Below are 25,642 nucleotides of genomic sequence, written 5' to 3'. Positions count from 1 at the left end.
TCAAGAAATGCGCAAATGGATTAAACTTTTCAATTCGTATTTTATTTAAGGAGAGACACTGCAGGCAAAAACAATGCATCTGTCAAGTTTGAGATATTGGGCTTTTTGGTTTTACATAGTGTTTTTTTTTTTTTCAGACTAGTGGAACGAAAACACACAAAAGACACTGTTAAGTGTTCCTTTTGAAGCACTTTATGTATTTGTGGCAATAGATGTTTCAGTTACAACACAATATAGAGGTCCCTTTAATTTTTCGCGTGGGCAGCAGTTGTCATGCCAGCTTCTGCCGTAAACGTCTTGCTTCGGCTTTGTTCTTTGCGACGGTGATAGTCGCTTGACGGCAGACTGGGGCAGGGCTGCCTGTAAGATCCGAGACATCTGATCGTCCGCGCATCTTTCCGATAGTCCAAAGTTTATTCAAATTAATCCATCGCATCGGGCCTAATGGATCCCAATCGAATCATACAGGCTCTGAAGGGCACCATAGATCCAAATCTCAGGCTAGCGGCTGAGAATGAGCTCAACCAGGTCAGTGATCCATCAAGAGAAGTTTGTTGTTTCTTTAGGAAACAGGCACCATGAGAGCAGAGATGCCTTCAGTGAATATGCTAAATTAAGGCCTGATTTGAATGCATAAGGCAGGGTAATGTTTAATTAGTCTGTCTGCGCCACTATTTTATGTTTGTTTACTATTTAGATGGTTGATTTCGTACGTATAACGTTGCAAACTAGTTGCAATGCATCAGTGTGCAACAATAGAGGCAGACGCGGTCCTCTTCTGACAACCGACTAAATTATAATAACATTTGTGTCCTGTGCTTTATTCTAAGATCGGATCCAGTTTAGGTTTGATGCCAGAGAGGGAAAAAAATCCCATAAATCCCCTATGAATAATGTGGAATGTGCACTACAATAGAGTTTATAGGTGTAATACTGTGATTTGACATTTTTCATTGTGTCCTGATTCTGCTGCATGTAAATCACCATTGCTGCAGACCACTGATGCAATTCAGTGCAATCCACACTCTGTGCAAACAAAGCGCTCCATATAAAGTCTTTTCTCTTCCAGATGAGCTCATATGTGTGCCTGCATACAAAAATCTGTGATTTAAAAAAAAAAAAAAAAAAATTATTCGGTTCAGTTAGTTTCATTATTTCAGTTCAGTTTTGACATCCTATTGGTTGAAAGACAGAATTTAATTATATTTTCTCACTATAAACTATTTCATACTCCTAAATTTAGTTATTGGCTGTTAGCATAAAACCAACAATTTTGTGTGATAATGTAAAATGTTGGTGCTACATTAGGTCACCATTTGTTCTTGGCCTTGAAGAAAAACAAAACTGAGATCAGTGACACATGAATCCAGACAAATCAGTCAGGATTGCAGACTGATCATGTTTACTAAAATCACGAATTTAAAATATTGTTATTTTTCAGTCCTACAAGATCATCAACTTCGCCCCAACTCTGCTGCAGATCATTGTTTCGGACCAGGTGGAGTTTCCTGTCAGACAGGCAGGTAAGAACTTCTCTCTTCCTTCCTACAGCGTTTTGATGCTGAGAGTGAATCTGATTCTGAATCTGAATGACTCAACTGAATCATTCTGGATTGAGATCTTTGCGTTTACCATTTATGCATTCTGATTGGATGAAATAGCCTTTGTGTTCTTGCTCTAGCTGCCATCTACTTGAAGAACATGGTGAGTCAGTACTGGCAGGACCGAGAGCCCATACTGGGGGAGGTGGTGTTTCCCTTCAACATCCATGAAAACGATCGTGGACAGATCCGAGAAAACATGGTGGAGGCCATTATTCGCTGTCCAGAGTCCATAAGGTGAGTCAGCTGTGCCAATATGTCATTTTTGCAGGTGTTATTACTTGAAAATGACTTTGTTGTTGTTGGTTGCCAGGGCTCAGCTGACAGTATGTTTGCGTGCCATAATAAAACACGACTTTCCTGGACGGTGGACCGGCGTAGTGGACAAAATTAACCTGTACCTGCAGTCACAGAACAGTGGGAGCTGGTATGGGAGTCTGCTCGCTCTTTACCAACTCGTCAAAAACTACGAGTGAGTGAACCACAAGATTTTTGTCTCTCTTGAAGTTCCTTACCTGTCATATTTCACCATTTGCTCATAATTGTCAACCTTCAATCAAGGTTCAAAGAATAGTTCACCCAAAATAGAAAATTTTCTAAAAAATGTCATTATCCTCAGGCCATCCAAGAATCCTCTGCAGTGAATGGGTGCCGTCAGAATGAAAGTTCAAACAGCTGATAAAAACATCACAATAATCCACACGACTCCAGTCCATCAATTAATGTCTTTTGAAGCAAAAAATTGTGTGTGTTTGTAAGAAACAAATCCATCGTTCAAACTGTTGCTTTCAGCTAAAATACAAGTTCAAAATCCATAATAATGCTTCCTCAATTGAAAAAGTTCATCCTCTGATGCCCTCTCACTTCTTCAAAATTTACAAACATATTAGTTTTAAACTGTTTTGTACTGCTTGTAAACAGTTCTTGATCTGAGACTACTTTTTCACTGTACAAAGCAATGTTGTGGATAGAGGTATTTTAGCTGAAAGCAGCAGTTTGAAGTTTAAACGTGTTAATGATGGATTTGTTATTTATAAATACGCAGCTTTTTTGCAGCTGTGATGTTTTTATCAGCTGTTTGGACTCTCATTTTGACGGCACCCATTCACTGCAGAGGATCCATTGGTGAGCAAGTGATGTAATGCTAAATTTCTCCAAATCTGTTCTGATGAAGAAACTCGTTTACAACTTGGTTGGCCTGAAGTTAAGCAAATTCTTTTTTAAATCAGGGGTTTTTGAAAGAGTAAATTGAAATATGTGTGAAAGTTGATCATTATGGTTCTGTGGTGGTCAGGTTTAAGAAAGCTGAGGAGCGAGACCCCCTGTTGGCTGCGATGCAGATCTTCTTGCCTCGGCTCCAGCAACTCATCACTCAACTGCTGTCTGATGCCACCTTCATCTCAGTTCTGATCCAGAAGCAAATCCTAAAGATTTTCCATGCACTTGTGCAGGTGAACATTTGTTTCATTTGTTTACCAGGTTAGTCCCAACAGGTCAGTGCTAAGTCCCTGTTTGTGTTTGCATCTGCAGTATTCCCTTCCGCTACAGCTGATCAATAACACAGTCATGACCCTCTGGATGGAGATCCTGCGGACAGTTGTTGATCGGGACGTCCCTGCAGTAAGTTTGCGATGCTTTTTTTCACAGTTAAGATCTTATTGGTAAATATGATTCCATGACTCTATGCTGAATGATTTTCAGGAAACTCTGGAAGCTGATGAGGACGATCGACCGGAACTGATCTGGTGGAAATGCAAGAAATGGGCTCTGCACATCATCACGAGAATGTTTGAGAGGTGATTAAACAAGCCAGACCACAAGCCTCATTTGTGGGCATTTATAATAGAAAGAACTTTATTGATCCCCTAATAGGAAATGCACTTTTCACAATAGCAGACTTAAAAACAGAGCAGCACCCAGTAATTATTATTGTTTTCCATTCTATTCTATTCTATTTCTTGTAAATTAATTGATATTTTATGGATGATTAATTACATACATCAAAATAACTTTTTAGAGTGTTGCATATTCTATTTTTTTATATTTTGAATGTTTATTATTATTACTATTAATTTAATATTCAAATAATACTGTTATTATTTAATAATTACAATTATTATTAGTAGTGGTATATTTCTGTGTTATATTTTGTATATTAGTGGTATATTTTGTATGATCACAATAGCTTGGAATATTATTACATTTTGTACATTAATTGTATGACAAAATATAATATTCTGTGTATTAGTCATATATTTTGTATAATCACAATGACTTGTATTATATTATTATTTCTTGTATAATAATTGTATATTTTGGATGTTTATTGTATTTTTGTATCACAGCAACTTTAAATATAATTATTATTATATATAATGTTAATTTAATATTCAAATAATACTAGTATTGTTTTAAATATTATTATTATTATTAGTAGTAGTAGTAGTATATTTCTGTGTATTATATTTTCTATATTCTATATTTTGAAATTTTGATCACAATAACTTTTATATTCTATTACTTTATATTATATTATGTTTCGTGACGTGAATTGTATATTTTGTATGATAAATAATGTAACTTAGAATATTATATTTTTGTTTATTAAATTTTGTGGTAGATTTTGTATAATCACGTCACAGTAACTATCATATACGTTATATTATATTATGTTATATTAATTGAATTGTACTGATTTTCTATTGTCAGATATGGCAGTCCAGGAAATGTGACGAAGGAATATGTAGAGTTTGCTGACTTTTTCTTGAAGACATATGCTGTAGGAATCCAGCAGGTGTGGACAGCAATTGTAGTTTGAAAAAACAAATTGTTGTGGTACCATGGTACAGTGATTGTATTTTTGTACTACTTCAAAGAAGTGACCTGTAAGATCGCTGAGTGAAATGCTGTTTTTCCCTGCAGGTCTTGTTAAAGGTGATCGACCAGCACAGACAGAGGCAGTACGTGAGTCCTCGTGTCCTCCAGCAGGCTCTGAGCTACATGACTCAGTGCGTCTCGCTCTCGCTCACATGGAGACAGATGAAACCGCACATGCAGGTGGGAACCAGCTGAGAAACAGCATCACATGACTTCATATAAATGATGACTTCCATACAGCGTAATATCTCTGTCTCTGCAGACTATAACTCAGGAGGTGGTGTTTCCTCTGATGTGCTATAAAGATGAAGATGAAAGACTATGGCAGGAAGATCCATATGAGTACATCCGCATGAAATTTAGTCAGTGTGCTTTATTATTTTTTTTCTCCTTATCACTTTGTAAAGCTTGATTAATGTGCTTTTTTTGGCCATTAAGTTTTCTAAAGACTGTCATTGCACTAATTTCTCATATTGTGTAATTTATGAATATGAGAGAGCATAAAAAGAGAGATGTTTTAATAATGTTTCTGATTTAAAAACCTCAATAGCATTATTACGTTCCAGCTTGGAAATTAAATTGGAATTTTCAATTAAACTGGTTTGTGTTATAACTCAAAAAATGCATCTTATATTAATGACTTATAAAACTAAAAAGCTATTTATTTTATTCAGTTTTCATACTTTTTCTTCACTCTCTTTTTCCCATTAAGTTTATTAAAGACAGCATCATTGCACTAATTTCACGGTTTCTCCTTGTCTTGCAACTTTTGAGTATATGAGCATAAACACAAAAATGTTTTAATGCTTAGGTAGCCAAAATAGTGTTTGATTCAGCAAGATAGATTCATTTTTGTGAATCAGTGAAATTATCAATTCAAAACTCATTAATCAATTTTTTTTATTTTAAATTAAAATTTTAATAAAACATTTTTTTAACTTATATTTTTAATATTACTAGACTTGAACTGTTTTCATTTATGCATTAAGAATTTATAGTTGACTACATTGGCTGTTTGGTTGATTGTTGTTTTTCTAATGTATTTCAGTCAAGGCTGAAAAATATTGAAGCTGCTTTTTATTCATTTATTTATTTATTTGCTTTATCTATTCCTGCTTGCTAGCAGTTTAATTTCCTCTCTCAGTGAATTTAGGAATAGAAACTGTTATTTTTGATTGCGTAATGATATGATTGGCTGATCTGTGTGGTTCCCTGTGTGTGTTCTGCTGTAGATATGTATGATGATCATGTGTCTCCCGCCACAGCTGCTCAGACTCTATTGTGTACAGCAGCCAGGAAGAGGAAGGAGGTGAGTCCACCCTCAGACCGCTCTTTAACTCGAGAGCTCTTGTTTACATTTACATTCCAATGAAACACTCTAGACTTTCCAAGAAACGCCTTCAGATCTGATCAGAATTACTTGCTAGCGATACTGGAGGGAAGAAGCTTTCAAGGGAAGGATTCAGAGTGAAATAACCTCAAGTGTTTCATTGCAGGTGCTGTTATTATGATTCAGTTGCACATTTTATGGGGTAAATGGGTTCTGTCATGGCCTGTGGGTTCATGCTCTCATCCTTTCCGTGTCCTTCTCAGGTCTTGCCTCAGATGATGGAGTTTTGCCATCAGATCCTCATGGATCCCAACGCTGACCCCCGCAGGAAGGACGGGGCGCTGCATGTGATTGGTGCCTTGGCTCAGCCCTTGCTAAAGGTTAGATTTAATTAGCAAGATCTTCTGTGTTCCCAATATTTAATTAAGTGTTTAATTAGTGTTCCTGCTTGTCCTGGTCTTTCTGCAGAAGCGGGTGTACAGGGACCAGATGGAGCTCATGTTACAAAACTATGTGTTTCCTCTGCTCAACTCTAATCTTGGCTACTTAAGGGCCCGGGTGAGTGGGTGTTTACTGCCAACCGTTAACTGCCAGATTAAATTATTAAATGTTACTGTATAACTCATCAAAAAACTCATAACGCCAAAGCACTTGAAAATATGGTGAAAAATAAAAAGCCTTTATTCTCACATGGCTTTCTGTATTGAGTTACTGTATAACTATTTAATAGGGATCAGTTTTTTTATATATTATGTATATATTATTATTAGTTTTATTAATATTACATTTTTTTTTTTTTTTTTTGTAAATTTATTATAATAGTGCTTTTGATTTTTTTTTTTTCTAAATGTTTTAAATTTTTAAATTTTAGTTTTATTTCATAGTGTTAGTACTTAAACTTATTTCAGTTAACATTTCTAACTTTCATTTAATTTGTTCAATTTAATCTAATATTTTTATTTTATTTTATTTATGTATTTTATTTCAATTAATAAAAATGTTCTTTAATAGTTTTAGGATAGGATTTGGTCAGGATGGTCAACTAATCATCCTAACAACAGACTATTGAGTTTTTCTTTACATTTAAAGTCTTCTTAATTAAAGTGTAAAGATCTTCTCAGAGAGGGTTTTGGCATGATAACTAATTATTAGACTAACTGTCAGCACAATAAAAGCATTTCAGAGAAGTTGTCTATAAATTCAACCCTCTAAAGCGCCGCCGTTTCAGCCATCAAAGCACTGCATTCTTTACAAAATCTCCAATAATAAATTTCAAGACAATTACTGTCAAATTTCAAATTGCCTTCTTTGAAAAATGCTGTTATTATGCATAATTGGTACTTTAAGTCTCTGTTTGTGAGGACTATAACAGTTTTGTGTGATTGAAGTTGTTAATTTGCGTGGTTATTTGTTGGCTATCTGTCATTTTCCCTATTAATGGTCTGTGCTCCTAGTCCATAGTCCATTTCTGTTGGGCATGACCAAAAAGTCGCTCAAACAACCCTTGACTAGTTGAATTTGAAAGCATGTTTTTCACAGAACTTTGGCAATCAAAACTGCATCTGTCAAGAGTCCTTCAATGCAACACTGGTTTCCATGGAGGCGTGATTCTGGTTTTTCTGTGGTGTGTGTGTGTGTGTGTGTGTGTGTGTGCACGCAGTCGTGCTGGGTGCTGCACTCTTTCAGTCCTCTGAGGTTCCATAATGAGCTGGTCCTGAGGAACGCTGTGGAGCTGGTCAAACAGAACCTGGTGGATGACAAGGAGATGCCTGTCAAAGTGGAGGCAGCCATTGCACTGCAGACGCTGGTCAGGAACCAGGAGCAAGGTATGATCTCTCTCTCACACACACACACACACACACACACACACACACACACACACACACACACTTAAAGTGAGACACTTTGAAACTGGAAAAGTACTGCGACTCAGACTTTGAATGTTGGTTTGATGAGGCCTTGACTGGAAGTTTAAATTAGTTATGCACATTTTTAGTTGACTACTTGAGCGGTTTATGGAGTGATGTGAAGTTTTGAGGGATGTAGTTTGCTAGATTGTTGCTAAGGTGTTTCAAGTGGCTGTTAAGTAGTTGCTAGGCCTTGGTGAGGGTCTGTGGGCTGGTTGTTAGGGTGTTGCTAAAACTTTGCTAGGGGTGTGCGATACTGACAAAAAATGATATCTCAATACTATTTTTAATAACAAGGTCTGTCATGGACAAATAAACATGACACTAAAATCGTCAGTAGGTGGCAGCAAGTGCCTGTCTTAATAAGTGATTCATTGACATCAAAATGAATGGTAGTACCCTTGCTGTCTATGGAGGGTCAGAAAGCTTTCGGATTTCATCAAAAATATCTTAATGTGTGTTCTGAAGACAAACGAAAGGTCTTATGGGTTTGGAACGACATGCAGGTCAGAAATGAATGATTGAATTAATTAAATTTTTGGGTGAACTATCCCTTTAACTTCTTGTTTGTCAATATAGCATTTGTGATCACTCACACTTGCTGATTCAGCAAAACGGCACACGAGTCTTGATTGTGTGAAATTACTCAACTATATCATATCTTAAAACAAAAACCTATACAGGGATATTTTTGGCTTTAGTAGCTTGAATTATAAGGGTATTCTAATTATATTTTAATAGGTTTCATCACACTATGAATGCTTTTGGACTGCTTTTGTGTTTGTTTTTTCCATTTACTCTTACATACTCCATAAAAATCAGCTCGCACATCGTTAAAACAACAATTACGATATTATCTTAGCCAATAAAGAGTTGGTCGGCAGGGTGTTGCTAGCAGGGCTCGCAAAATCGCTAGCCCGACGTCCCGGGGCTATTGTGTTTTCCAGGCGGGCTAAGTTACCATGTGGATGTCTTTATGTGAATGTATCTGAAGGTAACCGACTGTCCTCGGAAACGTGTCATTGGCATTTTAATTTCATTTTACCTATAATTCCTGATAAAGCAGCGTTTATGAGCGCAGAGCTGCTTTGTGTACAGCGTTTCCGGGGAAACAGCAATATTTCAGCGCTCCTAAAGCGCCACCTCATGGCAGAGAATGAATTTGCATTTCCAATAAGCCTTTCTTTCTGTTTATGGTCAGATCAATGCAAATATCAACTTTTTTTCGCAGCAAATACATAGTTGTAAATGAGAAAGAAGTTGATGTGCCTTCTAAAAATCTAAACAATTAAGACAGTAATATTTATACGTTTTAAATTAACATAATTTATATGCTTGATTGATCCCTTTTCATAAAAACGGTCTATAGCCTGAAACGCTGTTGTATAAGATTTTAGTTTTTGTGAAAACCTGTATCTAAACTGTAAATCATGTAATTTTATGGCTCAATACTGTATGTTACCGTAGACATTGTAAAACCCCGCTCATTCTGTGTTCATTTTACTTGTGCAGCTCTTAAAATGGGTCATAAATTGCCTTAAATATATTTTAAAAAATTCTGCAGATACCCTGTAAATAGTGAAATAAAATTCCTTCCTTCATATTTGTTGATATTTGTGTATTGAAAATATTTTTTATTTTTTTGATTGACATTTAAAGTCCTATCTGATTTTCTATATTTAAAAAAAAAAAAAAAAGTAATTTTTTAATTCGGGCTAGTTAAATTAATTTTCGGGCTACCAAAATCTGAAGAGTACCTGCCCGAAGGGCTACCAGGGATTTTGAAATTTTGCGAGCCCTGGCTAGGCAGTTGCATAGGTTCATTCTCCGTTGTTGCTGGCGTGTTCTGGCTAGTTGCTACTGTAGCTTCTGCTTGAGCCTTACAAGGTTTTGCAAGGGTGTTTTTACTGGATTGCTAGGGCATTTATATGCAGTTGCTAGGGTGTTTAGTGTGGTTTCTGGACAGATGAACAGTGCTACTGATATATTAAGACAGAATAAGAAGCTTAAATAAAATAAAAGTATGAAGGCTTTATCGAGACACAAACATAATGAAAATAAATGCGTCTGCTTTCATTTGAGAACAAAATGCAGAACACTAATGCACTTAATATGCATCAAATTAATTTTACTAAATTAAATTAGTTTACTCTCTGTAATTGGTTTAAGAAACAATTGGATTAACCTATTTAAATCAAAGTCTGCTGTCTGCATAATTCTTCCCTCTTTCTGCCTTTTGTGTATTGTATGAGTGCAGCTAAGGTCTACATCCGACCCTCCATCAAGCCTGTGATGCAGGAGCTGCTGCACATCATCAAAGAAACTGAGAACGATGACCTCACCAGCGTCATTCAGAAGATGATCTGTGAATACAGCGAGGAAGTGGCTGTCATTGCGGTGGATATGACACAGAACCTGGTACTGCACTCGTCTTCTCAGGTTATCATTAAGTAATTATACGGTTTCATGCTAAAAGAGGTTGTTGTGCACAGGCGGAGATCTTCAGCAAGATTCTCCAGAGTGAAGAATACGAGGAAAGTGAAGATAAGACCGTGATGGCTCTCGGTATCCTCAGCACCATAGACACTATCCTCACAGTCATGGGGGACCGAAAAGAGGTTTGGACACGTGTTTGTGGCCCTGTTCATGTATACTTAGCATGAGAAGAAAACACTACTGGTTTTTCCGATATATTTGGGAAATTTATTAATACTTTTATTCAGCATGGACTGATCAATATATTTAATTAGTCAAAAGTGACTGCAAAGACAGTTATAACATTTATAATGTTACTGTTTCAAATAAGTGCTGTTATTACAATGATTTCTGAAGACTGCAGTAATGACTGCTGAAAATTAAGTTTTGCTATTACAGAAATAAATTACATTTTAAAATGTGTTCAACAAGAAAACGGTTATTTTAAATTGTAACAATATTTCACAATATTGCCATTTTTACTGTATTTTTGGTCAAATAAATGCAGTCTTCATGAGCATAAGAAACTTCTTTCAAAAATAATAAAAAAATGTTATTGACTACAAACTTTTAAATGATAATGTTCATTATTGGTATATCAGCTTGCAAAAATATTTTGTTTTATTTTATTTTTTATTTGTTTGTTTGTTTGTTTGAAGCTGAGTACCTTTTAGTATTCCAAAAAAAGTCAGTTCTGCATTGGATGAATTTTTGGTGAAAAAAAAAAAAAAAAAAAGTTAAAGCTGCAGTCTGTACGTTTGACCTCTTTTTCGCCATCTCTGTTTGAAAACCTGGAATTGCAGCTTTTTGCGGAATTATCTTGCTTGCGTGGGCTGTGAGTTGGCACGGCTCTAGCACGGATGAATCTAATGTTTTGAGGAGTATGTGTGGCAGTCAGTCACCACACCGGTGTGAATATTTACTGTACTTCGCAATCACAGATTCTAGCCTATGTCTTGGAATATATGACCCAAATAAGAATTTTCACCGTATATTGTCATCTGAACAAGTAAGTAACAAGTCTGCCACGTTTGTTCTGACCAATTTGAGGAAAAAAGCATTACCATAAATCACGCTACCAATGGTGATTTAATCTAAAGATCGGTTAGCTCATATCACTTTAAACTGTGAAAATTCTTATTATTGTTATACTTTATTCTCAAATTATTAATGTTAACAACATCAGCATTGCGTGACTATGAGTATAGTGTGTATTAGCGTGTAGATTTCAATTTCTGTACAGTCTAATATCAAATTGTCATGCCATTCGACCCAAAAAGCAAACTATGCTCCCTTCGAACTGGTTTTCTTTAAAATACATATCTTGTGCAATCCCAGGCAATCTGTAATCAGAAGCATATTTAAAACTGCAATATAATTTAATTTAATTCACATGCGTTTCATAAACACATAAGCCTTTCTGGATCACAATCCGCCATCAAAATGATAAGTTTAATAAACACATGCGATATAGTTTACTAGCCGGGATAACTTCTTTATGTTTACAGACGTGACGTAATGACGCAGTGCCATGCTCGAATTTCCAACGAAAACCTACCCGTACCAATCAAATTATAAAACATTATTAGAAGCGAACCGTTGTGAATTGGGCTAAAGTAAGACGATAATTTTGAACACTGGCTGGTTATGTACTTGCTCAAATATTGATTTCGGATCATTTTTAACCAAAAAAAGTTACAGACTGCAGCTTTAAATAAAATTGTTGCACATATTTCAGAATTATGCAAAAATTATTATATACTGTTGCATACAAATATAATATTTATATGAAAAACATCCTGGCTGCTTGTTTCCATATAATGAAAGTGAATGAAGTGCTATTAAAAAAGGCATACACTTAACTTTGTTCAAGGAATGGATTGAAATGTCAGATTCATGAACAAATAGTTTTTTTGACTCTTATTTTTTTAAATTTATCCAATTCACAAAACTGGTCTGAATGATTTGTTTGCGAATTGGCTGGAGAATGATCATATTTGGGTGAAAGGTCTCTTTAAATTGCATCAAAATTAGTTTGAACATGTTGTAATGTTTCTGAAAACAGAAATGAGGTGGATATATTTCCCCTATCTCTCTTTCTCCATTTCTATCAATCTTAGATCAGTCAACAGCTGGAGGGAATATGCCTGCAGGTGATCGGTCTCGTCCTCCAGAAACCCATCATAGGTATGGCAGGTGTGTGTGTGAGACACTATTTTCTATTTCAAGATTATTTATTATAGATTTTTGCATTAATATGAAATGTTTTAGTGACATCTCATAAATGACGTTAAATAATTTGAAAGACATCCCCATTAAGATTCCTAAGGCGCCTTCACACTGATAGCAATTTGCAGTAACTTGCAGAGTTGGTGAAAATTTTAGTTGAACATGATAATATTACTATATTTGCATAAATTCAGCGATATGATGACCCAGCTACCAATGGGAGTGAAGACAGTAGAGATACGGTTACCTTCTGTAGTTGCTTGTTAAACTCCAGCAATTTAATCGCTGTCAGTTTGAACGCCCCTTAAAAAAATGCACCACATTTTACCACATGGTGGAGCTTGGAATTAAAATTTCAATATCAATACTTTAATTATGCAAAATATATATCCTTTTGATTGTCCTCAAAACATCATGTCTCTGTTTCAGAAGCGATCGGTCACCTTCTCTCTGTCTTTTCCAGAGTTTTATGAGGAGATCTTGTCGCTGGCGTTTGGACTCACCTGTTATTCCATCTCCCCTCAGATGTGGCAGCTGTTGGGGGTCCTGTACGACGTCTTCCAGCACGACTGCTTTGACTACTTCACAGGTCTCAGACACGCATGTAGCTCAGATACTTCACCTGTGGTGTAAAACACAGCCGAGAGCCAAGCTCAGACTTGATCTCTACGCTCCACCTTAAACTATAAATCATGTCGTGATTGAACTAGGTTGAAAGAGTCATTAAGTTGATGGATGTGCGTATTTACGTGAGTCATTTGAAAGTGATCGTGCCGATATTGAGTACTTGGTTAATGATGTGATTTATTACCTTGTTGATGCAGATATGATGCCCCTCTTGCACAATTATGTTACTGTGGATACAAATATGCTGCTGTCAGACCCCAAATACCTGGAGGTCATTTACACCATGTGCAAAAAGGTCTTAATATGCATGTCCTCTATTAAATTATTCCATTTAAAATGTATTTTGTGTCATTCTTCAATATGCATTTGACATTTGAACTTCTCATCCTCCAGGTCCTAACTAGTGATGCTGGAGAAGACCCAGAATGCCATGCTGCCAAACTTCTTGAGGTCATTATATTACAGTGTCGTGGACGTGGCATTGACCAGGTCAGTTGTGTGTGGGGGTTGATATGTATATGCAAATTTAGATGTGTTTTGTCATATGTTAATTTTTGTTTTTTTTAATATACCATTTTAGCTTTTATTAATATTTGAAATTAAAATGTAAAATTTTTAGTAGTTTTGTTACATTCTGTTTTTATTGTTACTAGTTTTTTTTTTTAATTAATTTTTGTGTCCCTTTTTCTTCTATTATTCTAATTCTGTTATGTATTATTTAGATTGCATTTTTTATTTCGGTTTTAGTTCAATTTCAGTATTTTTAATTAATTAATATTTATTTATTTATTTATATTTTTAGTGCAACTTTAGTTCACTTCAGTTCGTTGCCAACATGTGCATTTTTTTTTTCAGTTAAAATTTTTATCATATATACCAGTGGTTCTCTATGGGCCAAGTGCAAGTCTCACGGGCCGCACGCATGTCATTTACATATTACGTCATCAATAAAGCAACCAGATTTATAATATTATTTATAGCCTAAATATTATGATATCTAAACGATTACATTTATTAAAATAAATAAATAAATAATTCTACTCACCATTAATAAAACACCTGATGCTGTCGGGAGCTGACCAATTTTGTGAAATTCTGCTCGAAAGGAGAAAGTTGATTGTAAATTGCAGTCTATAAGACGCGCACAGAAGCGTGACTTGACACGCTACATTGCAGAAAGTTTGCGTTTACAAATGTAGCCTATGTTGATCCAAATATGGAAAGCATTTTCGAATGTAATAATCTTAGGTTCTCTCCAGAGATGTTTTGCCACATTTCTGTAATTAAGTATGATTGCTGCGTAGTAGCCTATGGGTGTTTCTTTTTGCCTGAACATCTTCAAGTGAGTGGCGGGGCAAACCAAAAGTTAATGCCGAAAGTACTGCACTGTCTTCACTGCTGATGCTGCGACTATTCTTGAATGCGTTCCTTCGCTGGCATTTTCCACATTTCGTTTTCTCCCTTAACAAATTTGTCCATTCTGATGCTCAATTTTACAGAACAAATGGCTGCTGATGACTATTTGAATTTAATTCTGCCGTGATGAAAAGTGCACGCTTGTAAGTGTTCGTTAAATGCGTAACATGAATTACGTGAGTACATAGGTCTGCTCATGTCTGAAAATAATACATGAAAAACAAAATTATTTTACATAACAAAAACATTAGCTTATATTTGTTTAGTACATTTTTAAATGAATGTAAAAACTAAAATGAATTGTAAAACTGAAAGTTATTTTTTAATTATGTTCAGCACATAGACTGTAACATTCAGCATGGTGGGCCGCATTTGGATTCGTGACGGGCCGCAACCCGCGGGCTGAGAACCGCTGATATATGCACACACACACATACACACACACACACACACACACACACACATACACACATGTTCGTTTTTGTGAAAAGTGGGGACATTCCATAGGTGTAATGGTTTTTATACTGTACTTACTGTATGTGCTATTGCCCTACACCAACCCTACACCTAAACCTACCCCTTACAGGAGACTGTGCATTTCAACTTTCCCCCAAAAAAACTCACTCTGTATGATTTATAAGTGTTTTGAAAAGTGGGGACATGGGTCAATGTCCTGAGATGTCACCTTCACCTTGTAATACCTATGTCATACCTTTGTCATTATACAAATCTATGTCCTGACTTTTCACAAAAAAGCGCACACACATATGTATATATATATATATATATATATATATATGTATATATGTGTGTGTGTATATATATATATATATATATATATATATATATATATATATATATATATATGTATATATATATATATATATATATATATATATATATATATATATATATTTTAGTTTTAGGTCAGTTCAGTTTAGTTTACTTATTTATTGATTGATTGATTCATTCATTCATTCATTCATTTATTTATTTATAGTTAGTAATTATAGTGGTTCAAGTAAAATTTATTTCAATTTGTTGCCAAGGCAACATTTCAAATTTTTAGTTTAATTTAAGTTTTTCATATAAATTTGTTTTATTTAATGCGTTTATATTTTTTTAACGCAGATTAATCGTTTGATAAGGTTTGACCCCAACTCATCACAGCGCGGAAGGTCATCTATCATTGTGTGATGAGGGTACAGTGAACCAGTGTTGCCAGGGCAGCGGCACAAGTGGGCTATTTTGAAAATACAGTCGCGGGAAAAATGACAGAGCCGTGGGTTGCGGTTTTTTGGGCTACTTTTATAATGCGGCCGACCAAAGTGTATATAGACAAATAAAAAAGATCCTTTTACTAATGTGCATTATACTTGGAATGTATCCCTGACAACTTAAGAACGGAGAGGCGGTTGTAACGTCACAAACAACGTGAGTTTCAGCAGAGCAGCAGAAATAAACATTACAACAGCCACTATAGATTATATAAGATAATAAACACATGATTACGATAGGATATGGTCTGTATGTGATTTTCTTGAGTAAATGTGTACATCTGAAATGCTAATTTGTGCAGCGATATAAAAGGCTATGAATAGCATATTTTAACAACAGTAAATGACCAAATTTCACATGTGATCGCAAAAGGAAGTTATTACAAACACTCGATGGTGGTTTGAAGTGAGTTCTGAGTAAAAGTGTATTATTAATCGCATGATACTAATATTAGCTCTATTGCAGCTCCAGAACAGGTCCAAATCTTCTTTATAATGTATTTTGTCATAATACTTCAAGGTTGCAAGAAATGTTTTGTTGTATTTATTTAGAAATACTTTTGATAATATTTGGGTAAATGTATACTGGGATTGAAGCGATGTGGCTTGGAAAACATTTTATTGTCAGTATAAAGGCTGATAATGGCTGAATAAAAATAAAAGAATAATAAGGATTATGTCTCATAGCTGGCGGAAGGTAAATCCTAGTATTTTAAATTTGCGATTAATCACAGCCCATGACTGTGATTAACGCGATTACATTTTTTAATCGATTGACAGCACTAATATATATATTATATACACACACACACATACATACATATTTATTTACGCGATTAAATTTTTTAATCGATTGACAGCACTAATTTTAATATATTTAATTTGTTCACGTTCAGTTTTGGTTTATTTAGTTAGTTAGTTAGTTAGTTATAGTTAGTCAGTCATTTTAGTGCTTTAACTATTTTATAAATGTATCTGTTTTATCGGTTTTTGTTTCAGTAACCAAGTATGTTTTAAATGGTTTTAGTTTAAAGAACCGATAATAGCTGTGATCAGTATGCTTTAAAAGTGACAGCTGATTGATTAATGGTGTGTATTGCTGGTTTAATGAGCAATATCAAAAGTGCACATTAATGTAACATCAAATCTGGTGCCTTTGTGTGTTTGTTAGTGTATCCCTCTGTTCGTGGAAGCCGTGTTGGAGCGGTTAACACGAGGTGTGAAGTCCAACGAGCTCCGCACCATGTGTCTACAGGTGGTAATCGCAGCTCTGTACTACAGCCCCACCCTACTGATACACACACTGGAGAACATCCGCTTCCCACACAGCCCAGAGCCAATCACAGCGCAGTTCATCAACCAATGGATGAACGACACAGAGTTCTTCTTAGGGTAAGGCTGTTTGCACAAGAAATGCCTCGAGTTTGGTTCAGAAGGTCACTATTAATGGAGATTGATTTAAATTAAACACATTTATCTGTATTTATACTGATATGGCAGCTGTAATAATCCTACATTTAAAAAAAAAAACTTGTTGATATCACTGTCGAGTCCATGAGTTCGCCTACCAATGGTATGAGAGGAGCACAGCTTTCACTCTCAACTAAACTAACATTAGCCAATCAGAATTTTTTGCTCTTATAAACACGAGACGCGCATAATAGTATCCAATTGCAGAGTCGCAGCCCTGATGAATGGAGAAGCGCTACACGTTGAAAAAGCTGCGAGGCGCAATGGTCAAAGATGTCCATCTAGCACATATTTACATGGAACAACTAATTAAAAGCAGCAGAGCTTTGTTAACAGCTCAGAGTAATCATGTCTTCTCCATAAGACCGATACGATTGCCAGAACAAATTCACCGGGATTTTTGAAAAGGTCCTGTTCACATACGATCTCTTTATGGTAACTTGCCGGTAATTTTACCAGTAAAGACTGTATGTGTGAAAGGTGCTAAACCTTCCCTCTGCATATGCTGTGAATTGAATTGCTTAACATTCGTCTGGGAAAACCGTGTGCATTATCTCACTAGATTTCTAACGTAAATCATTTATAAACCTTTGCCAACACAGGAGGATAATACATCAACCTATTGCTAAATATGCCATTTATTGTACATCGTGATTTCAAAATAAAAGTTTCTGAGTTTGCATGTGGCCAAATATTACAATTTAATGGAATTAAACATTGTTTAATCACGCTGTAAAATGAAACCTCACCAGGCCGTTGGCGCCCTCTGAAGGTATTTGTTATGATACATTATGTACTTAAGTTGGTTATGTTCATATTAAGTATAATAATAGGCATATTACATTCAATAAAACCATGCAGTTTGATATTTTATTTGAGCCAATTATTATTGCCTCATCGTTAGTTTATATATAAATAGTCATACTAAAGCCTGGTTTTCACTTAGGCCTGTTTGTGTTACTAAAAAATATCAGATTACTCAATTGTCAAAATAATCAGTAGATTACTTGGTTACCAAAACAATCATTAGTTACAGCCCTAGATTAGTTCAAATATTTCAAAATACAGCTGCATTGTGTTTTACTTTTTGTAATTAAAAGACAAATATTTTGTCACTGAATTTTTTTTAAAAATAGCATTAAAATATTGTCTCATTCTAGTGAACCAAGTATTTGTATTTTGTCTCATCTCGTGAGCTAAGTGTATTGTCACACCCCTAGTGTCGATAAACGGTGATATAGCTCATAATTTTCCATGTGTATGATATAGCTTTCATTCTTCAGTTCAACCATATATTCATGGAAATAAAAATAAGAAATCAGTTTGAATAAGGAAAGCAATAACATTGTCATAGTATCCTTTCAAATGTTTAAGTTGCCGCAGTCATTGCATGCTTTGCATGTGCTGCCCCCGGAAAAAAGTTCAGGCACAGGATTTGTTTTTGCTTTAACCCCTGAATTCAGATTACATTGTTTCCCAGTTCTGGTTAACGAGTGTCACTGACATTCTTTTAGTTTTCTTAGAAATCTTTACTTGCCTTTAAATGAACTATAGTTTTCAAATTATATTTGATCAAACTACATATTTAAATTTATAAATATATGATTGCTTGTTGTTGCTTATTGATGTCTACCACAGACTACATGATCGTAAGATGTGCATCATTGGGCTGAGTGTTTTGATGGAGCTGCCCAGCCGCCCTGCGGTCCTGGAGGAAGTTGCAGGTCAGATCGTTCCCTCTATCCTCCTCCTCTTCCTGGGTTTAAAGCACATTTACGCCTCCCGAGTGCTCAACAAACCGGAGCAGCTCGCCAGAGCTCAAGGCACAGAGGAGGAAGAGAATGGTGAGATTGTCTCTGTCACACACATTCTTAAGCATTTCACTTGCAAAGTGTTCACTGTCTGTACCTTTAAGACTTCTATATGTAAATGACCTCATTTACATATAGAACCCTTAGAGGTACCATAAGTACTCTAATTAAACAAGGGTCACAGAAGAGTGGAAATTCTTTTGTCGAGATGTTTTGGTGCAAAAAACCTTGACTAGTGCAACAAATGACTTTTAAGAAAGCAAAAAATGCTTAATTATGTATAAAATAGCTGCTTTAATAGAAGAACACAGCAAATAGCTCTCTATTCTAATTCTATTCTTAAAAAAAAAAAACTAACACTAGCTTTTCTAATCTTTTTGTATTCTATCTATTTGTTTTGTTTATTTATTATAAAATTAACAAAAGTAAAAAAGGCCTCTAACACTAGCTTGCTCTATTCTTTTTCTATTCTATCTGTTTTCCTTTTATTTATTATGTAATTAAAAAAAACAAACCTTGCTATGTGTACTGTGTTAAGCTAACTAAGACTTGTTATCGCACTTGCATATCATTGCTCTTTTGATTTTGATTGCTTCCATTGTCCTCATTTGTAAGTCGCTTTGGATAAAAGTGTCTGCTAAATGACTAAATGTAAATTATGTATTTAGTGATCTATTGAGTCCAGTGTTTGTTGTTGCTTTTGGTGGTCTGTATGGTTATATTAATCTCACAGTTTCATCAAGTCCTTGTCTCACTTCACCTCAGGTAAACTTAATCCCTGCATAGGAAGTACTATTTCTGGCATATATAGCTTCAGGTTGGTCTTTAGTCATCCGGGTTTACGGACGGCTGAGAACTGATTGTATCGTTCTAACAGGGCCCTGGAGACATGGGAAATGGAGGAATGACTTGTGCATGTTAGTTTAACATGATCCTGAACCTTTGGGCTTCAAGGACTTGACTCAAACAAATTAAATAGATCTTCACGACCCTACACCTCTGACCTGAATTCTGACAGCATCATACTGGTGGAGTTATGGATTTATTGATACTATGATGCTGGTTTCTGTGAGACACAAATGTCAACTGCATGCCAGTTTGCATATTTCCAGTATGCCCTTAATGTTTGAACTTGTTTTGGAGAGACAACTATGCAGTATATTTAAGCATAAATCTTATCAAATTTAGTGAGAGGTTTATGCTTAAATAAGGAAAATATAAGCTCTATTTTAAGATATATTCTCTGAAAACAAGCCTTAAAGGGATAGTTCACCCAAAACTTTTCTCATCGTTTACTCACTGAATTTCTTTATTCTGCTGTACAAGATGTTTTGAAGAATGTTGGTAACCAAACAGTTTCTGGTCCCAATTGACTTCCATAGTATTTTTTCTATACTATGGAAGAAAATGGGGACCAGAAACTGTTTGGTTACCAACATTCTTCAAAATATCTTCTTTTGTGTTCAGCATTTTTGGAATAACTTGAGGGTGAACAAATTATGACCATTTTAATTCAAATAAAAATGATATAATTTTTTTTATTAAAGTTCCGTTATTATTAGTCTCAGCCTCAGACATCATGCCTACGGACCTTTGGCTAAGCATCTGATGCATATAGCACACAGAAGTGGAAACACTTGAGGAGTTTCGAAGTCTTCATCGGATTGGTTGAATTATACAGGATTTCCGGGAGACGTGTGTGTCGCGTTCTTTAACGTTCCGCCTGAAAACAAAGATGCCGTTGCGCCAAACCCCCTCACGAAAGAAGAAAGCCATCGAGTTTACAACTGTGACGATGAGCGCTTATCAGGATCAACTAAACACTGGATTTTCAAAAGTGCGTGAAATATTTAAAGTTCGCGGCATAGAATCTTTAAAATACATCCGAGAGTCTGTTATTGTGGCAACATTTCCACACCCCGAAACGTGACGCTGAACGAAACAAACTGTGATTGGTTGTTTGACATGTCAGTCAATCGGCCTCATGGGCGGGCCTTGGCCAATGAAAGCTGCCATGGATTCCAGACCTTCAGCCGTCAGTCTTGAAGGTCTGGCTACGCGAGACTACGTCGTCATTTACTCACCCTCAAGTTGTTCCAAAAATGTATGAGTTTCTTTTTTCTGATTAACACAAAAGAAAATATTCTGAAGAATGTTGGAAACCGAGCAGTTGACGGTAGCCATTGACTTAGTACAGAGAAAAAAAAAAGTACTATGAGAGTCGATGGCTACCATCAGCTGTTTGGTTACAACATTCTTCAAATTTATCTTTTTTTACCACCATTGTTTCTTCCAATTTGGTGTACTTTATACTATGAAAAATATGCAAATTTGCATGTAGCTGTTGTTTCATTTTAAATTTAAATCATCGTCCAAAGGCTTTTTTTTAGCTTCGGTCTATTGGGACAGGTAGTGTGAGATTCAAACACTGGAAATGTCTATTTTTAGAAGTGACCTTTACTTCAACAAGATCCAGACTACATCACCAAGCCCCTCCTCTTCACTACTCTGGAAATGTACTACTCTGAGTTTGGAAATTCATCATGTCTGTTTTCCAGAGGAGATTCCTAGCGATGAGGATGAGGTCGGACAGAAAGGGGTGGCCCTGCAGTCGTCCGGCGTTCCCACTGGGAATGACAATGAAGATGAAGATGATGAGGACGATGATGAATACTGGGATGATGAAGGTCTGGAGGGGACCCCATTAGAGGAGTACACTACACCACTGGACTATGACAACGGAGAGGATGAATATCAGTTCTTCACCGCCTCCCTGCTTCGTATGCACATATTTTACTCCATAATATACCACACATATACATTTACATAATACATTAATTACATATGTCACACTATGCCATATTTGCATAGAGCAGCCCCACCCACATCTCGTTTGTCCAAAATCCGGTTTCATCTAGATGAATATTAAATAAATGGGTAGTCCATGCATAATATGCCCATACACTTGTTTTAGTCAACATCAAGATTTTGTTAAAATTTGAAGTTTTTTACCATTTTTAATCTTTTTTCTCTGCACTAGTTCATTTGAAGCAGTTATGTGGTGTAGTAAATGAATTTTTAAAATTCCTAAATTTTTAATGTAGTTTCGGAATTAAATTGGTTGTAGAAAATTGCATTCATAATAAATATTTAATCAATAATTAATAATCGTGTATTGCATTTCACACTGCAGGGCACGTCAACTGCCCAAATGTCAAATAAGTTCACTGTAATTATTTTCCCTTTGCTCAATATCAATACTGATTCTAAGACTCAACATTTGTTTAATTTCTGTGGGATAAATATTTTTATTTATTTATTTTTCCCGGTCATCATTTAATTACATTTTCCACACTTACACATTTACTTAGTTAATTTGAAATGGTCCTATTTTTGGCAAATTCATTTTTTAAATTAATAATATTCTGTGTAGTTTCTTAATTAACTTGGTAATTGTATAGCTTGTATAATTTATTCAGAGAAAATAGCCTTGATGCTGGCATGGCATTAAAAAGTGAATAAATAAATAAAATAATTAACTTGGTCATTAAAATTGCATGAATCTTTTTTTTTCTTTGCAAAAAGAAAAACATTTTATATTATTAATTTATTTAGACACCAACACAAATTGATGTTCAACAATTGTCCACAAGTGCAGCACCAGTAATTGGAAACATTTCCTGTTGCAGGTGTTCAGAGTTCAGAAGCAGGCTGGTATCAGTCCCTCACATCTCCTCTAAGTGAAGACCAGAGGAAACAACTGCAGGAGATCTATAACCTTGCCCAGCAGAGGAGGAGCGCAGGAGTCAAGGGACTGTGGTAAGTGTGGCCTTTTCAAAGATGTGGATCGGTAGTTCACAACAACTAGAACATAGCAGCACATCAGCATTAACTGCTTTAAGACTCCACAGAAAGCATGGCTTTCCCTGGCATGTTTATATGGTACAAAAAAATCTGTATACACTACTGTTTGAAGTTCAGGGTCGGTAAGATTTAATAATGTTTCTGTAGGAAGTCTCTTATGCTCCCCAAGGCTCCATTTATTTGATCAAAAGTAAAAACAGTAATATTGTGAAATATATTATTACAATTTAAACTGTGTTCTATTTTAAAATGTTATTTATTCCTGTGATGCAAAGCTGAATTTCTCCAGTCTTCAGTGTCACGTGATCCTTCAGAAATCATTCTAATATGCTGATTTGCTGCTCAAGAAACATTTCTTATTTCCAATGGTGAAAACAGTTGTGCTGCTTAATAATTTTGTGCAAACCATGATACATTTTTAAGGATTCTTCTTGAAATATTTTATTGTGACAATATAAAAGTAAAATATCACACACACACTATTAAATTAACTATTGCATTAGGAAAACGTCTATTTTAGTCTCGCCTAAAAGTTCTGCTTCTATATATGATTTATGATTTTGAGCTCTCAAATGGGCGGGACATTAATTTAAAAAAAGCGTCTGAAATCAAAAATGGCAACATTAGCATAGTACTCAGCGACACAGATGAAGTATTTAAAAGCATTTGTCGTCACTCTAGCACATTTAACATTCACATTACATTATTCATCTGTCTGATGACTGCTCTTGTTACTTCAAGCACTTGAAATAATGCAAGATTGTTTCATCATCTCTCTGCAGAGATGTTCCAGTTGCAGGTTGGAGATACCTGACACTTTGGATTTGGATCTGTACAGAGTTCTGACACCGAAAACAGCTTAAACTCCGGAGACTAGAGGCATTCTCGGTCAGGATGGATGGGATCTTTGACCCAGGACCCAAAGCAAGCTCTTCAGATCTATGACTCTTAATAGGAACACGGAGACATCATCAAAACTGGTCATAAAGGCCCCAGTGAGGTCGAAGAGGTTACTCTGGGTCACCCCTTCCCTGAAGCTGTGTGTGTGTGTGTGTGTGTGTGTGTGTGTGTGTGTCTCTGCGCCTCTGTACAGAATTATGGGTGTTTGCGCATGTGTGCAGACAGGTGTGTGTGTGTGTGTGTGTATGTGTGTGAGTAATTGAATGTTATATATTCTGTTTCTCTCAGTCTCTCCTCCATTTGCAATGAGTCAGTAAGAAACTTGACCAAGGCAGTGAGGTGAGACATGTCAAGACAAGCCAGAGAGAGACAGACGGACACCGCTTCAGACTGACACACAGATGGAGGGATTTGTCGTGTTGGTCAGTGCCTTCAGAGATACGTAGGCATTTTTCTGCCCAAACAGATCATGTGCACTGGCTAGATGTCAGAAGGACGATGTTTATAGCTGTCATATGTTTGTATGTTTCAGAGTTTGTTTTTGTAACAGTCAGTCAGTTTTCACAATTAACTTAAGTCATAAAAGTTAATATAACACTATTCATTTGCATTTTTTTGAATGGTTATGCAGTCAAGTAATCATTGATTTGTGTGTATTTTCTGAATCATTTTATTTAGCAAATTTAGAGAACTCAAATCAAAAGAGAACTTGAAATTATATTGTACATTTTATTTTAAGAAAATGAAATCTATTTTAGTACCATTATGATTTTTTTATGCAATTTTCCAACAATTAAGCACATTTTGGACAAATTTCTTTATTGCAATATGTGAAAATTTTCTTTTATATACAGTGGGTACGGAAGGTATTCAGACCCCCTTAAATTTTTCACTCTTTGTTATATTGCAGCCATTTGCTAAAATCATTTAAGTTCATTTTTTTTCCTCATTAATGTACACACAGCACCCCATATTGACAGAAAAACACAGAATTGTTGACATTTTTGCAGATTTATTAAAAAGAAAACTGAAATATCACATGGTCCTAAGTATTCAGACCCTTTGCTGTGACACTCATATATTTAACTCAGGTGCTGTCCATTTCTTCTGATCATCCTTGAGATGGTTCTACACCTTCATTTGAGTCCAGCTGTGTTTGATTATACTGATTGGACTTGATTAGGAAATCCACACACCTGTCTATATAAGACCTTACAGCTCACAGTGCATGTCAGAGCAAATGAGAATCACGAGGTCAAAGGAACTGCCTGAAGAGCTCAGAGACAGAATTGTGGCAAGGCACAGATCTGGCCAAGGTTACAAAACATTTCTGCTGCACTTAAGGTTCCTAAGAGCACAGTGGTCTCAATAATCCTTAAATGGAAGACGTTTGGGACGACCAGAACCCTTCCTAGAGCTGGCCGTCCGGCCAAACTGAGCTATCGGGGGAGAAGAGCCTTGGTGAAAGAGGTAAAGAAGAACCCAAAGATCACTGTGGCTGAGCTCCAGAGATGCAGTCGGGAGATGGGAGAAAGTTGTAGAAAGTCAACCATCACTGCAGCCCTCCACCAGTCGGGGCTTTATGGCAGAGTGGCCCGACGGAAGCCTCTCCTCAGTGCAAGACACATGAAAGCCCGCATGGAGTTTGCTAAAAAACACCTGAATAAGATTCTCTGGTCTGATGAGACCAAGATAGAACTTTTTGGCCTTAATTCTAAGCGGTATGTGTGGAGAAAACCAGGCACTGCTCATCACCTGTCCAATACAGTCCCAACAGTGAAGCATGGTGGTGGCAGCATCGTGCTGTGGGGGTGTTTTTCAGCTGCAGGGACAGGACGACTGGTTGCAATCGAGGGAA

At 35.9% G+C, this 25,642-nt stretch overlaps 1 protein-coding gene across 2 annotated transcripts; it reads left to right on the top strand.

The window, feature by feature from the left end:
- Window positions 1-102: 102 nt before the first annotated feature.
- ipo8 (importin 8) lies at window positions 103-24,384 on the top strand. Of its 2 annotated transcripts, none has more exons than XM_058772312.1 (25): window positions 103-528; window positions 1,442-1,523; window positions 1,682-1,838; window positions 1,915-2,073; window positions 2,896-3,052; window positions 3,132-3,221; window positions 3,303-3,397; window positions 4,311-4,395; window positions 4,524-4,658; window positions 4,741-4,840; window positions 5,711-5,787; window positions 6,072-6,188; window positions 6,277-6,366; window positions 7,469-7,634; window positions 9,973-10,133; window positions 10,208-10,333; window positions 12,311-12,377; window positions 12,883-13,008; window positions 13,244-13,341; window positions 13,440-13,535; window positions 16,911-17,131; window positions 18,848-19,053; window positions 21,579-21,800; window positions 22,710-22,839; window positions 23,667-24,384. In XM_058772312.1, coding segments are annotated over exons 1-25 (3,048 nt in total). In that variant the 5' UTR covers window positions 103-444; the 3' UTR covers window positions 23,668-24,384. The 2 variants fall into 2 exon arrangements, with proteins under 2 accessions (XP_058628295.1, XP_058628293.1); XM_058772310.1 differs by having other exon boundaries at window positions 12,311-12,386.
- Window positions 24,385-25,642: the final 1,258 nt, after the last annotated feature.

The sequence above is a fragment of the Onychostoma macrolepis genome, chromosome 04 (assembly GCF_012432095.1).
Source record: "Onychostoma macrolepis isolate SWU-2019 chromosome 04, ASM1243209v1, whole genome shotgun sequence".
NCBI lineage: Eukaryota > Metazoa > Chordata > Actinopteri > Cypriniformes > Cyprinidae > Onychostoma > Onychostoma macrolepis.
The sequence above is the reverse complement of the archived record's forward strand: the minus strand, read 5'-3'. Positions and strand labels throughout refer to the sequence as shown.